This window comes from Bison bison, unplaced genomic scaffold, assembly GCF_000754665.1.
Source record: "Bison bison bison isolate TAMUID 2011002044 unplaced genomic scaffold, Bison_UMD1.0 scf7180017864373, whole genome shotgun sequence".
Lineage (NCBI taxonomy): Eukaryota > Metazoa > Chordata > Mammalia > Artiodactyla > Bovidae > Bison > Bison bison.
Window position 1 is genome coordinate 10,427,263 of NW_011494945.1, and position 15,058 is coordinate 10,442,320.

At 41.0% G+C, this 15,058-nt stretch overlaps 1 protein-coding gene across 2 annotated transcripts in view; it reads left to right on the plus strand.

Annotated features, from left to right (window-relative positions):
• BVES (blood vessel epicardial substance) overlaps positions 1-14,404 on the plus strand; it is a 51,180-nt gene extending 36,776 nt beyond the window's left edge. For both annotated transcript variants that reach the window (XM_010856679.1, XM_010856680.1), the window contains exon 8: positions 10,749-14,404. In XM_010856679.1, coding sequence (XP_010854981.1) covers positions 10,749-10,873 — 125 coding nt within the window. In that variant the 3' untranslated portion in view covers positions 10,874-14,404. The remainder of the gene's footprint in view (positions 1-10,748) is intronic.
• Positions 14,405-15,058: the final 654 nt, after the last annotated feature.

Genomic DNA, 15,058 nt, shown 5'->3' on the forward strand with positions numbered 1-15,058 from the left:
GATTCTCTGGCTCTGCTACACAGCTGTCATCCTTGAACTGCCTTTCCTGTTCCCTTGAGCTTATCCACCAGCTCTGCAACCCTAAAGCTTTCTCTTTAGTGCAGGAGAGGACTCAGGCTATTCCTTGACTACTCACACCTGTTGCCCGGCCTCTCAGGGCCCCGACCACCCATCTGAGAAGCCAGGAATTGATCTGAGAACCTCCTCTTGAGAGCCACTAGCCTCCTAATCCTCCCCATTTGCCATAATTTGTATAATTCTTTGCTGAGTCCCTCAGTGGTGCTGAGTCCCTTTAAGGAAATTAGGTCTAAAGGCATACCTACTCTTCAGTATTATTGTTCAGAAAACTTCCATCCAAACTCAGTTTCTACAATCTGAAATAATCTTATGACCTCAATGAAAAACACATTTTTTAAATTTAACAAAGTCTTATACATAAGGCAAAGGCATAAAGGGGATGATAATCCTTTTCTAGCAAAAAAGCCATTACATTTTTCCCCATCCTCATACATCAAAAAATGTATAATCTAATTAAAATTCTAACCCCCTGTAAGGTTTTTAATTACTTGTTAAAGCAGTCGGCCAGATGGTTAAACATAATAAAAGAACACTTTGAAAGGAATGAAGAAAATGTCATCAAAGTTAACAAAGGAAAGGGGAAAAACATCTTACCACAATTATACTGGAGAGTTTATAAAAGTGTCATTCCTTGTTAAAATTTCTGAAGCAGAGAGAGAAGTCACTTGACAAACTTCATATCATGGTCCTTTGCTTACTTAAAGATCAAACTTGAGGTCACTTACTCATTCTCTGGAACAAGTGTGACCTTCACTCTGGATTTAATAAGAACAACTATGTCTGTTTACTTTCTCCTGCAAGGAGAAGCCCTCAGGCCCTCATGTAATCAGAAGCACACCAAAATAGAAATAAGCTCAATAAGGATAGAGTTCTGTCAAAGGGCATTTCTCCTACCTAATTTTTTAGCACTTATAGGAGAGTTTGGACGGATGGTTATGTAAGATCCCCTGGGTCTGTGTATAAGAAGGCTTCCTGTGTTTAATTCGGGACTTTAAGGTACAAGGCCTGGCAGGGCAGCCTGAGCCCATCCTCCGTGGAGGCGCCTGGCTTGTTTGCCTCTGCCGGCAACAACCCTCAAGGACGCAAAGCGCTTCTTCATTGCCAGCTCCTTTTCTTTTCAGCAAGGTTCATGCACAAGCTGCTAAGCAGGTGTGCTGAGAAGAGACCCTGCTTCCTGGATCCAAAGCCGCCTGTGGGTGTCCTGCTGTGGTCTGGCATGAGTAGAGGTGTCCACTGTTTGGTTCCTCTAAGTCTGTCTTCTGCATTTGCTCAGAGCCCATGTTTTTTAATCTTACTCTCTTACATCCTAAGCAGGATGGCTACCTGGTGCTCCCATTCTCTTTCCCACCTAACACACCGAATTGGCACACAGCTGAGTCAGTTCTGCTCTGCTGTGTGTGTTCTCCAGGCCTTGCTATCTATGGAAGCAAGTATATGTCTTCTTGACAGAATTTTTTTTTTTTTTTTTTGCTAAGCAAAAGTAATTCTTGATGTAGCTGTTTAACAAGTTCACACCTGATAAGTCTGGATTGAAGTTCAGTCTGAGACATTTGTTTTATTTACTTTTAGAATAAATTGTGTTAATTGGCAGCCAGGGGCAATTGGATGATATTGATAACTAAAAGCCAAAAATAATGCTAGTTATCGCTTCTTGATTATAATAAATATCAAAGATACAGTTAACCACTTCTGTGTCTCAACTGTAGAACTGGCTTTAAAAGAAGGATAAAAATCAGTTTCCTAGAAAATTTATGGAGATGGAATTATGTGCCCCTCTAGAATTTGGAATAAATGAAAAGTGAAGCATTATACAGAGGTCATGAACCTCATCGTCATGTCCTTGAGAGGCAAAAGTAATTTGAAAATGCACTTAGCTAAAGATTAGCTCAATTTCTCCCTCTGTTCTCTCCTCATGCTCTCACACTTAGGGAAGATATTGGGCCTTCTGGGCAAACTTCTGATGATGCATCAGTGCACAAGGTTAGTGAAAAACTGGGCAAGCTTGCAGAAAGAATTTTTATTAACACTCAATTTTTGAAATATAACTAGTCCCTTGAAGCAGGATATTCTTTTGTTGTTGTTGTTCACACTCCAAATTGGGTTTTCATTAGTGGCCAAAAATGATTTCTGGCAGCATGGTGATGGCCTCTGAGTCTTTCCACTGAACCAGTGGTTCTCCTACAGAGGGCAGAGACCACCAGGTCAGGGTCAGTGAACTCCTTCTCCAGGAAGCTCCTGGCTGTGACTGTGGCCGATTCCCAGGTAGGGCCAGATGACTGTCATACTTGGCTCTTAGTGGTACAGAAGCCAGGCCACCTGAGGCTGAGACAAAGAGTGGGCTCTCTCTGAGACTCCGATTCCTCTCGGGGGTCAGACAGCCTGCTGGCGCTGGTGGCTTCTGGCAGCTGTAAGTCAGGCTTCATTCCGGTCACTTTCCAGTGCATCCGTCTGCTCGATGGAGAAAACAGCAACAGGCGCAGTGGTGGGAACGGGGATGAGGGGACTTGTGGGCTCTAATGCACCATACAGCCTGAATTTAGTCTTCTCCGTGTGGAAAAAAAAAATCTTTAGCTGTCAATCTTGCTGGGCTGTCAGCGTCTCCTGCTTTGCCCTGACCAGTTCTGTTTCTCAGTGGTTCCCTCTCTGGTGGGAACGGGGTTCATCCACATTATCTCCCAGCTATTTATTCTTTTTTCTTAGGTGTCCAGGTTGTCTCTGCTTTAGCCTCTGAGTATAAAGTAGAAATACTGATATGGATGCCATGAGGATGAATTGCTCTTCTATTGTACAATGGAGTTTCTGAGAAGACAGAGGCAGAAACTAGGTTTGGTTTGATTTCCCTAACATTTAACCTAGCCTCTTGCACAAGGTAGTCCCTTGGGGATTGTCTAGGCCGACTGGATGAAAACTCTGTAGCAGGTGACAGCACCGATGCACCTCGCTGATGCTGACTCGGACGGACGGTACTCCTGCCTGGGCTGTAAGCACTGTCGAATCATCAGTGATACGAGTGATTTCCCTCAAGGCGTGTAGTACAGAAGGCAGTGATAACAATCACTTTTTGCAGTGAGGTATTACTGTAAACAGACCTGCATGCTTTGAGGGCCACTGGTGGTGGCCCACTGGCAGGACTTGGACTTGACCCATCAGAGTTCAGTGTGTGGTTGTGTGGTTTCCCCACGTCCTCAGGGAAGGCCCCATGCAGAGTTTTGGAGCGGGATTTTTCTCATGTACTAAGTAGTTATCAAGGACCTAGCTACACGTGGGTACTTCAGAGAGGCTGCCTGAGAGAAAAGGCTGTGATGACAGCCCACAAGATGCCTGTTTTCTAGTAAGGGAGGGATGCAAGTACTTGTCTTGTGGTGGAAAACAGAATCTCCCCAGAGAAGGAATTAGGGAAGACTACAAATGAAGGAGGTAGGGCTTGAGGCTCACCTTGCGGAGTGGAGAGGAATTTGGTGGGGAGAGTGGAGAAACCAGTTCACGAGGAGAGAAAAGCAAGAGAAGAGGAGGAAAACACTGGGCTGGATTTGGGACATTGCAAGTTGGCCAGGAGGGAGGGGGGCCCCTGGATGTCACCCCAGGACTGGAAGTTAACTCTTGCTTTACTTTTTAATGTTACATCCTAAGACTACAGTTCTTCCTTTCTCAGGCAAATAGAGTGGGAACAGAATAAATTCTTTCTCAGAATAGTGGTAAACAATCTGCCTGCCAATGCAGGAGACAAAAGAGATGTGGGTTCAGTCCCTGGGGTGGGAAGATCCCCTGGAGTAGGGCATAGCAACCCACTCCAGCATTCTTGACTGAGCACGCATCAATGAAAAAAAAAAAAAAGCTTCCCGTCGTATCAGTAAACAAGATATTGCCGACGTCAAGTCATCTCATGACAGCCACCCTGATGGTGAGCCCCGAGGGAACTCAAGATTCAAACAGGATGCCTGACACATAGCAGTTGCCACTGGAGCCACCCTGATCACACACCCTGAGGAGACTCAGGATGAAAAAGCACAGGACACTGGCCCCAGACAGCTGAGGTGCACGGCAAAGGAGTGATTTCAGTCAGTGCAAACTCTTGCATCTTCTCATACATAGAAAAGTGCTAAATTACTTGAGATGTCTGGTTTTCTTTAATTAACAGTAACCTTTTGATATTCTGACTACCTGGTCTTTGTTACCAAAAAATCCTGTATATCCAGGCCCCTCCCTTCCCTCCTGGGACCAGTCTCTCAGATATCTGAGAGACTATGTCCTGGGCTTAAGTCCTCAGTTTTGTCTGCCAAATAAAACATAGTTCTCAACTTTTAATTGTGCATTTTTTTTTTCATTTGACAATAGAGAAGCTAAAAGTTCTTCCAGAGTTTCTCTACGTCATTTCTAGTTGTATTGGTTCCTCTCTTCATTCTCTCTCAACAGAAAAAGGCAGTGATTGGTGAGGTAGCTAAAGGGGCAGATAACATTTTGGCCCCAACGTGGATAACTATCTCAGATTGCTATAGAACCTGTAGTTCCATGCCTTTGGTTGGATAGTTCTATACGTTTAGTTCTCTAGTTTGATAGATGGGCTTAAAATCTACAGACCAGTTCTCCCCACTTGCCCAGCCAAAACACAATGGGCATGTTCGTGTTATGTGTATCGTAGGTCTTCGTACGTCTGGATGCTCTGCATAATTGATTTGGCATGATGCTCGTAGGCATGCCATTTTGCTTGTTCTCAGGGTTTATCTGATTGCAGATACTCAGCCTAAGTTAATATTTCATGAGATTCAATCATAACGAGGCTACAAATATGATGGAAGTCATGGCTGTTGTTTTTCTTAAAAAAATAATAGACAATTTTGCTGCACTCTTACACTGAGCAACACAAAATGCTACTTGAGCACAAGTCTCATTTCCTTTATTTGCTATTCCTATGAGCGATGATGAATTTTAACAAGTTTTCTAATGATTTAGGCCATTGCTCTCCTAAGGCCATATTATTAAGTCATTTTACTGACTTATATTTACAAAGGGATTATGATATCCTAGGCACAGATATAAGAATTTAATAAGTTTGAGTCATGTAATCCTCTTAACAACCATATGAAATACATGCCATTATTATGACTTTTATTTTACAGATAGAGAAATTGGGGCACAGAGAAGTGAAGTAACCTGCCCAAGGTCACACAGATAGGTTACATTGCCATTTGAATAATTCACATGCAAATTCCAGGTTATGTTTGGTATGTCTGCTGTAACCTGTGTGAAAAAGGATAAAAAGAATATGTCTGAGAGATTCTCCCATGCTGTGCTCAAGGCAGAATTGTGTTCCTAGACTGTTTTAATAGAAGCTAATTTTCTACCAGTTACATCAGTAGTTGTCTCCCTACAAACTCAGTATTTTAACTAACTGCAAATGTTGAAAAGTGAACAATTTCCATTTATATATGACAAACACACTAGCTCTGCCAAAGTCCAGCTCCGCACTGTATAATCCTGATCTTTTATGTTGAAAGATGTAGCTGTGGATCATGGCATCTTCCAAGATGGCAATGACTATATAGTTAAAATAAATGACAGTTACTGTATATAACTTTTTGTATATACTTTTTGCTTCCCCTTGTACCCCTGAAAAAAACTCAGCCATAAAAAAAGAATGAAATGTTGCTATTTGCAACAGCATGAGTAGACTTGGAAGGTATTATGCTAAAGTGAAATAAGTCACACAGAGAAAGACAAATTCTGTATGATATCACTTCTGTGTGGAATCTAAAAAAAATACAGTGAACTAGTAAATATAACAAAAAAGAGACAGACTTATAGAAAGCAAACTAGTGGTTACTAGTGGGGAGAGGGAAGGGGAGGGACAATAGAGAGGTAGGGAATGAAGAGGTACAAACTGCTATGTATAAATAAGTTACAAATATATATTGTATACCACAGGAATCTAGCTAATATTTTATAATAACTATAAGTGGAATATAACCTTTAAAATTGTAAATCACTATATTGTATACTTGCAACTTATAGTATTGTACATCGACTATACTTCAATAAAATTAACAAAAAAAATTTTAATGTTTATGTAATGGTGTTATATGAATTTCTAACTGGAAAACAGTGATAAATGTTATATACGCCAAAGAGACTTAAGTGAAATAATTTATATGTAAACGAATCCTTTCTTTGATGGTATTGATGTGCTAACAATGGTGACTGATTCTGAAGCTGTCAATGGAAGGAACAGAGTCCCCAGAAGTCATTTTCCCAAGTATCTTTATCCTGATCTCAAAATTCGATCTAAAATAAGCAATGTACACTTTTTATCCAAGTTGGAATATATATATATCTTGAAAAAAAATGACAGCAACATTTTATATGTGCCAAGCACATTCCATGATTATTTTGTTTAATCCCCTGAACAACCCCATGAGGCAGGTCCTGTGAATGTCTCCTTTCCACAAAGGTGGAAACAGGCCTAGAGAGGTTTAGTAATGGAGGACAGGTCACACAGCCAGGAAGCTGCACAGCAGGGATCTGAACCTTGGAAGGGTTTCCTGAGCCTCTGTCTTGGCCACTGGCTCTGCACCCTCACCCCTGTGCGTAGAGTACACAGCTGCCTCTGGCTAGGGATTAAGAGCTGATCCTGATAAATTTCTTGTTGCCTTTTTGTGTCTTCATAAGATCCCACTACTGTTCTTTGCTGTAGAGCAAGTATTTGAAAAGTCAGATTTCTCCCATTGTTCCTCCTTCATCAACCTTACACTTAGCCTGAGTTCAGCATTTGCTGATATATTGATTGCTAACTGACCTCGCCCTGCTGGAGGGCAGAGCAAGAATATAGCACAAGCCTGGGTGGGGCTGAGGGAGACCCTCATAAAGTGGAGCCTGACACAGAATGTGGGAACTATACAGGAGGGAGTTTGTGTATGCTATAATAGTAGGCACCTTGAAAAGCCTATGCACTCATTTATAATAACTTCTACTCTTACTTTTAGACTGTTTTTTTCTTCCATCAAGCATGGTGTCCATTATAGTAGAAGCTCAATTAGCATTTGGTGAATGCATGAATGAATGAAGGACAGACAGAATGAATGGGTTATTTGGTTTCTTTGATATAAGGGCCTCTGCTGCTTTTCTGTGGAGAAGGCAATGGCACCCCACTCCAGTACTTTTGCCTGGAAAATCCCATGGACGGAGGAGCCTGGTAGGCTGCAGCCCATGGGGTCGCTAAGCGTTGGACACGACTGAGCGACTTCACTTTCACTTTTCACTTTCATGCATTGGAGAAGGAAATGGCAACCTTTCCTAGGAAGGTTCCTGGGATTGCCTATAGAATCCCAGGGATGGGAGAGCCTGGTGGGCTGCTGTCTATGGGGTTGCACAGAGTCGGACACAACTGAAGTGACTTAGCAGCAGCAGCTGCTTTTCTGGGTTATATTTGCTCCATCCAGCTCTTCCTTCCTGCGTGCTGGATTCTCCTCCTTGCCCCTCCTTCTCTCTCTCCCTCTCCCCTGTAAGTCCAGGGAGTGACTGGACAGTTGGTGGCAAGAAATATTCTTTTGGATGATGTTCCAGATGGTGGAGGTTCTATAGTTTCAGAGTAGAACCATTCCTTAGGGAAAGTAGGAGTTAAATCCACCTTCAAGGGACTAAAATTACCATCTATGATATTAATGTAGGAACGTGCATTCTGAGTCCTAAGCAGACTTTGGTGCAAAGCACTGGGAACTGCATATGTTTGAGAAGCTTATACCATCCAAGCACCTGAAGTGACATCCTCTCTACATCTGTTCTCATGGACTAACAACGGCTTCTTGACTTTGCTGCCTTGCAGAACATTGGTCTATAAGACATCTGGTCCATGCTAAGGTCCTTGATGTTTACAGGACCATGTAGTGCTGTCTAAAATGTCCAAAGACATTCAGTCCATGCCAAAAGGTCCCTAATATTTGGTCTTGCCCCAAATGATTTGGCGTACACAGCAATCAGAGAAGAAGTAAAAGGGACCCAAATTGGAAAAGAAGTAAAGCTGTGACTGTCTGCTGATAACATGATACTATACATAGAAAATCCTAAAGATGCTACCAGAAAACAATACTAGAGCTCATCAATGAATTTGGTTAAGTTGTAGGATACAAAATTAATACACAGAAATCTGTTGCATTTCTATACACTAAGAAAGATCAGAATGAGAAATTAAGAAAACAATCTCATTTACCATCACATCAAAAAGAATGAAATACCTAGGAATAAACCTACCTAAGAAGATGAAAGACCTGTACTCTGAAAACTATTAAGACACTAATGAAAGAAATTGAAGATAACATAAACAGATAGAAAGATATACTGTGTTCTTGGATTAGAAGAATCAATATTGTTAAAATGACTATACTACCCAAGGCAGTCTACAGATTCAATGCAATTCCCATCAAAATACCAATGGCATTTTTCACAGAATTAGAGAAAAGAATTTTATGGAAACATAACCCGAGAAGGCAAAGCAAATTTAAGAAAAATGGAGCTGAAGGAATCAGTCTCTCTAACTTCACACTATATTACAAAGCTACAGTAATTAGAACAGTGTTGTACTGGCGCACACACACACACACAAAACAGAAATATACATCAAGAGAAGAGGGTAGGAAACCCAGAAATAAACCCATTAATCTATGACAAAGGAGGCAAGACTATACAATGGAAAAGAGACCATTTCTTCAATACGTCGTGCTGGGAAAACTAGACAGCTACATGTAAAAGAATGAAATTAGAACATTCTCTAACATCATACATAAAATAAACTCCAAATGGATTAAAGACCTAAATTTAAGAATGAATACTATAAAACTCCCAGAGGAAAGCATAGGCAGGACACTCTTTGACACAAATCACGGCAATATATTTTTGAATCCATCTGCTCCAGAAAACAAAATAAACAACTGAGACCTAATTAAACTTAAAAGCTTTTGCACAGCAAAGGAAGCTATAAACAAAATGAAAAGACAACCTAGAGAATGGGAGAAAATGTTTGCAAATGGTGCGACCAACAAGGGATTAATCTCTAAAACATATAAACAACTCATGCAGCTCAATATTAAATGAATAACTTTAAAAATAAGATTTCAACAGACACTTCTCCAAAGAAGACATACAGATGGCCAAAAGCCACGTGAAAATATGCTCAATATCACTAATTATTAGACAGATGAAATCAGAACTGTGAAGTATCATCTCACACCAGGCAGAAGGCCCCATGATCAAAAAGTCTACAAATTAATAAATGCCGGAAAGGGTGTGGAGAACAGGGAACCCTAATACACTGTTGGTGGGGATGTAAATTTGTGCAGTCACTATGGAAATCAGTATTTAGTTTCCTTAAACTGAAAACAGAGCTACCATATGATCCTTCAGTTTCACCTTTGGGCATATATCCAAAGAATACCATAATTCAAAAAGATACACGCACAATAGCCAAGATGAGGAAGCAATGAAATGTCCATTCCTCAAATGTCCATCAGAGGAATGGATAAAGAAGATGTGGCACATATATACAATAGAATATTACTAAGTCATACAAAAGAGTGAATGAATGCCATTTGCCGGGCTTCCCAGGTGGCAGTAGTGGTAAAGAGCCCACCTGCCAGCGCAGGAAACATAAGAGACGCGGGTTTAATCCCTGGGTCTGGAAGATCCCCTGGAAGAGGGCATGGCAACCCATCCCAGTATTCTTACCTGGAGAATCCCCATTGGCAGAGAAGCCTGGTGGGCTATAGCCCATAGGGTTGCAAAGAGTTAGACAAGACTGACGTGACTTAGCAAACACATGCATTAACATGGAGGGACCTAGAGATTATCATACTAAGTGAAGTAAACCAAATATCATAGATATCAGGTGTGAAATTAAAAAGATATAAATGAACTTACTTACAAAGCAGAAACAGACTCACAGACTTTGAAAATAAACTTATGATTACCAAAGGGGAAAGGTGGAGGGAGGAGGGATAAAATAGTAGTTTGGGATTCACATATATACACTCAAGCTCAGTTGCTTCAGTCGTGTCCAGCTCTTTGCAACCCTTTGGACTGTAGCTCACCAGCTTCCTCTGTTTGTGGGACGTTTCAGGTGAGAATACTGGAGTGGGCTGCCACTTCCTATTCCAGGGGATCTTCCCAACTCAGGGATCAAACCTGCCTCTCCTGCATTTCAGGCAAATTTTTACTTGCTGAGCCAAAGAAACCTCTATATATACACACTACTACGTATAAAATAATCAACAAGGACTACTGTATAGCACAGGGAACTTTACTCAATATTCTGTAATAACCTATATGGGAAAAGAATTTGAAATAGGGTAGATGTATGTATAACTGAATCACTTCACTGTACACCTGAAATATAGCATTGTAAATCAACTACACTCCAATATAAAATAAAAATTCAATTTAATGTTGATGTATGGCAGAAACCAACACAACATTGTGGAACAATTATCCCCCAATTAAAAATAAATAAAATTTTAAAAATTAAATAAAAATAAAAGAAAATGCAGTATTAGGGAAACTGCATTCCTGGTGCCAGCTATAGTCTCCCAGAGAGTTTTATTTTCCAGTTGGAGTTTTTCACTGATACATCATGCCAGTATCAGGGCAGGCTGTACATTAAGTGGTTTTCCTTTCTGTGTCTTTGACAGATGTACCATCCCCACACCAGCGAGCCTCGCCCAGGATGAAACCGATAGAAGAAGGGGTGGAAGATGACGACGACGTCTTTGAACCTGCACCTCCAAATACATTTAAAGTTCGTCAGTGGCCTTGATCCCAAGACAGGATTCAAGTTACCCAGAGGGAAACTGTCTTGGAGAGATCCTGAAAAATACCAGCACTTTTTCATGGCTTTTAGATTTTTTTTCTGCTTTCATACACCCAGCTTGGTAGAGTCGGAGGGCAGGAAAGTGAGGGAAATTCAAAAATGGGAAGGTTACCTTCACTTTTTACTGGTCAGCTTTCAGTTTCACTGAGCCTTCTGACTAAAATGTGTGCTATTTTTGAGAGAGACATTTTCACAGTGTTTTCTAGATATCATTTAAATTTTAAAAAATCTTAGTGCTTTGTCATTTCAAACCCCTTCACTTTATCTTTCCAAGCTGCTGTTCACTTTCATCAGAGAGTTTATTCTCTGCTGTAGCAATGGGGTTGTCCATTTGATTGAGGTGGAGGGAATGTTTTTTTAAAAAAAAAAGCAGGGAATCTCAGGCTTTGCTCAGTGGATTTTCTGGCTGGAAAATTTTAAAGAAAGATGTGGTGCGACTCATGTATATTTTTCTCTCAGGCCAGATACATCATTCTACTAGAATATCTCACATTTGTGGACACTGTATGGATAGGTTGATAATGGACAAAGCTCGTCAGACTTTACTCACATTACCCTGATATTACACTGTTTGGAAGTTGGGATGAACCCTAGACCTGGAAAGGTAACGGTGGGAGCAGTTCTGAGTGAGCTCAGGGTCACCCTTCTAAGGGTGTGATGTAGAGCCATCTCGCCCCATGCTCTGCTGTAGGAAGCACATTACGGCAGTCAAGCGGCCAAAGAAGTGTCACAGAATGATGAGGCTGACAGAGCCACTGCACTCTCTGGCTACTACTCTGACGTTCAGATGTTTCCTCCAGGGGCACAGATGGCTCCTTACTGTGTGTGTGTGAGATACCAGATGCCAGGGCTGCAAACGGAGACACAGCTGTGAGGCAGACAGTCCACCACAAGCTCTGCCGTAATCACCCAACCCAGACAGTGCTGTGAGGACCTTGATTCTAGATCTCTCTTTTCCACCAGTTGTGATTCCAGACATGGTGGTACTTGGGAAATTTTCGTAAGTCATCTAGCGGGTCAGTGTGACTGTGGCCCTTCACAGGCCACCCATTTGGGGGAAGTCCCCCTGAACAGCTGTGCTCCATCGTGCCCCTCTATCTTTATTTTGTGTACTCCAACTCTGAGTTAGTCCCATTATGTTAAATAACAAGAAAAGTTCATATGAAATTATTTTCAGGTGAGCTGAGCCAAAAGCATCTTTTGCCAAGAGGTGATTTCTATGAGAGAAGATTTAAAACTTAAGTACTCCAGGGTCACTTCATTTTCCTAAACTCATTTTTTAAAGCCAGTTATTTTAGTAATTTCAATTGAGTCAAATTTACATGCTTGATCACTCACTGAGAAAAATTCCACAGACTGGGTATCCAGCTAACACATCCATCAAATGTATAGCTTGTTAACCTCACCATAGAAAGGCTGATTTCACTTTCTGCTGTAGTGGTCTCTTCTGTTTGCTAAATTAAGATTTTATTTTGGGGAAATGAAACAAAGGTGAATGAATGACTTTACCTTGACTTTAAGACATAAGATATAGCAGGTTGAACTCTCTCAGTGCCTGAATCAAGTGTATGAAGTAATGATGTTAACACCACTTTAACTATTGAAGTGACGCTATGTGGGCCATTGAGTTTATACATGCATAGGACTAATTTATAAAATCGTTCAACAGAGTAATTAGATATTACATCCTTGTCTAAGTAGAAAGCAATTTTAGATTCTACAAAAGCCATATTTGTAATGTTATGTGAGTCCACAGAACCTTGAGATTTTCTTACCCTGACCCATTTTCAGACGCGTCTCACTTAATCAACCTTAGACAGCAGAGGGGAGCATTTCTAATGATCAACCTGGATGTGTTTAGAGGTTATTTTCTGTAGTGCTGGAAAAGCACACTGTTTAAAAGCACACTGCTAAAATTAGGTGATATGAAGTCATTTACTTTTTTAATGTGTTTGTGTGTGTCAGTGTCATCGATAATGAAGATTATAATCTCAAGATTAGGAATCTTCAAAGAGCCACTTATCTTGAATAGGAAACATAAAACTATCTGTAAATACATCCCTCTAAGGATGACAGTGAAGGAGCCAAAGCCATTGAGTAGTCCTCCCATTAGACTTGATAGCAATGAAGCAGATAAGAAAACATAAAAGATCTCCTATGGATGATTTTTATAGATTCATGGACACAAGTGTATCTTTGTATAACATGTAGATAAAAAACACATCTGTTGCCAAAGTGACCAATAAAATGCTTCCTGTGTTTTCTGGCCTTCACTTAGCTGTGTGACCAAGGTCCAGAAAATGGCCTACAAAAATTACTCTATTACCCCAAATCCACTATGTTGAAATGTAACATCAAGTTCCTTGTATGAAGCTGGAGCCAACATTTATACCAGAATGTGTGGCATTTATAATATTCTGCAAGCTCTCATAAATGTTGTATTTATAAAATAATAGCACAAGCCCTATGATGTTTATAGATTTAAATTAGTAATAATGGGTGCTATATAGTTATTTTTCAGTTACCTCCTTGGCCTCCTGGGATCTTTTCTATGTCTCCCTGTGGTTCACTTCACTTTAGTCATTTTGTAGCTTTGTGCTTTGCTGCCAACAGTGTGCTGTGCCCACCGGGAGACACCACCTTCGTCGCATCTGGTTCTCCTTCCACACACCTGAAGCTTTTCTGATTTTGTAACTTGGAGCTGCCGATTCTTGCTTCCCAGGTCCTATCGTGGCCTCAAAGGCAGAGTCACTTAGATGCTAGAAAAAATATTTAGTAGGGAAAGTTATGTAACTGTACACTTAGCTCTGCCCGTGGGGCACCCAGGTGACGACCTTGCCCTCTGGTGAGGATGTAATGCTAGTGTGCGTGGCACCCAGCCGAGCCCTTGGGCATGCTGGTTGGTCCAGACCCTGGGGTGCAGCTCCAAGGATTCACTGTTACTGTTTTTAAATCCATTTTCCTGGTCATTTGTAAAGCTGCTCTGCAGAAACCGTTGACTCTGCCATGTTTCCCCTCCCTTCCCTTTTTCCTAACCTGGTTTCACAACCTTTTTCTAATTATGCCCAACTAGAGTGATTAGAAATTCCCATCCACTTAATTCCAATTCTCCATGTGAAGGGATAGGACTGTGCGGGGAACTCAAGTTTGTTCCATACTCACGACACATCTCACTGACACTCTGATCATTACAGGACCCCCATGACATACTGTAGGGGAAGTTTAAGAAACCCACTTTAAGCACTATTTAGAGAGTTTACCAATATACCTACAACCTAGTTTTAAAGTACCTGAGAATTTTGTGAATGCTTTATAAAGACATAGTATTTATAGGAATTGCATTCTTTCTGCTTTTAGGTGCCATTTACATGGATATTATTTTACTTTATAATAAATTTACATTTTGTCTGAATAGAGCTTTATAGTTTAAAATATCTTCATATTTTGTCATTTGATCAAATAAACTTCTTACTTGGAATATGTACACTTTTTAAAATTTCATTTCTCTTATATGTAGCTGGTTTGCTCTAATGCCCAAAGGTTCAAGAACCTTCGGAGGTTATGGGAATTGCTCTGGTTTAGGCAATCTGAGCAGACATGCACAAGGCGTGCTCCTGGGTTAGCTCCACTTAGTTCCTAAGGCGGGCTATCTTGCTGCCTTTGGTCATGAAAAGGGTGGGCCACGAGGCAGTGGACAGTCCTGCCTGGATGCAGCGACTGAGAAGCCTCCAGACTTTCAATGTGAGGATACATGTATTTCAGATTTTTAATCCACTGTATTTGAAACTTCACTTCTGGTTTTCATAAGGTTCAGCAATACAAGGACTCACATGAAGGGGACAGAACACGGCCCCTGGGTCTACTCTGTGGTGGGCGGTCTTTCTTTTCATAAAGAAACTCATATTTGCTTCTGTCACCTGTGCTCGATGTTAAACAGGGACTGGAAAGCCCATCTCTTGGCTGTTTGCAGTAGGTCCTTGACACCTAATTAACTTGCCCTGATCAGTGCTGAGACGAGACCCAGCTGGACCGGGCATCTTACATCACTAAAGAGTTAATTCTCTTGCCCAATAAGGCATGTCATTCAGGCCTAATGTCTGGTTCTAAGCCCTGACTTTCAACCTGACCCAT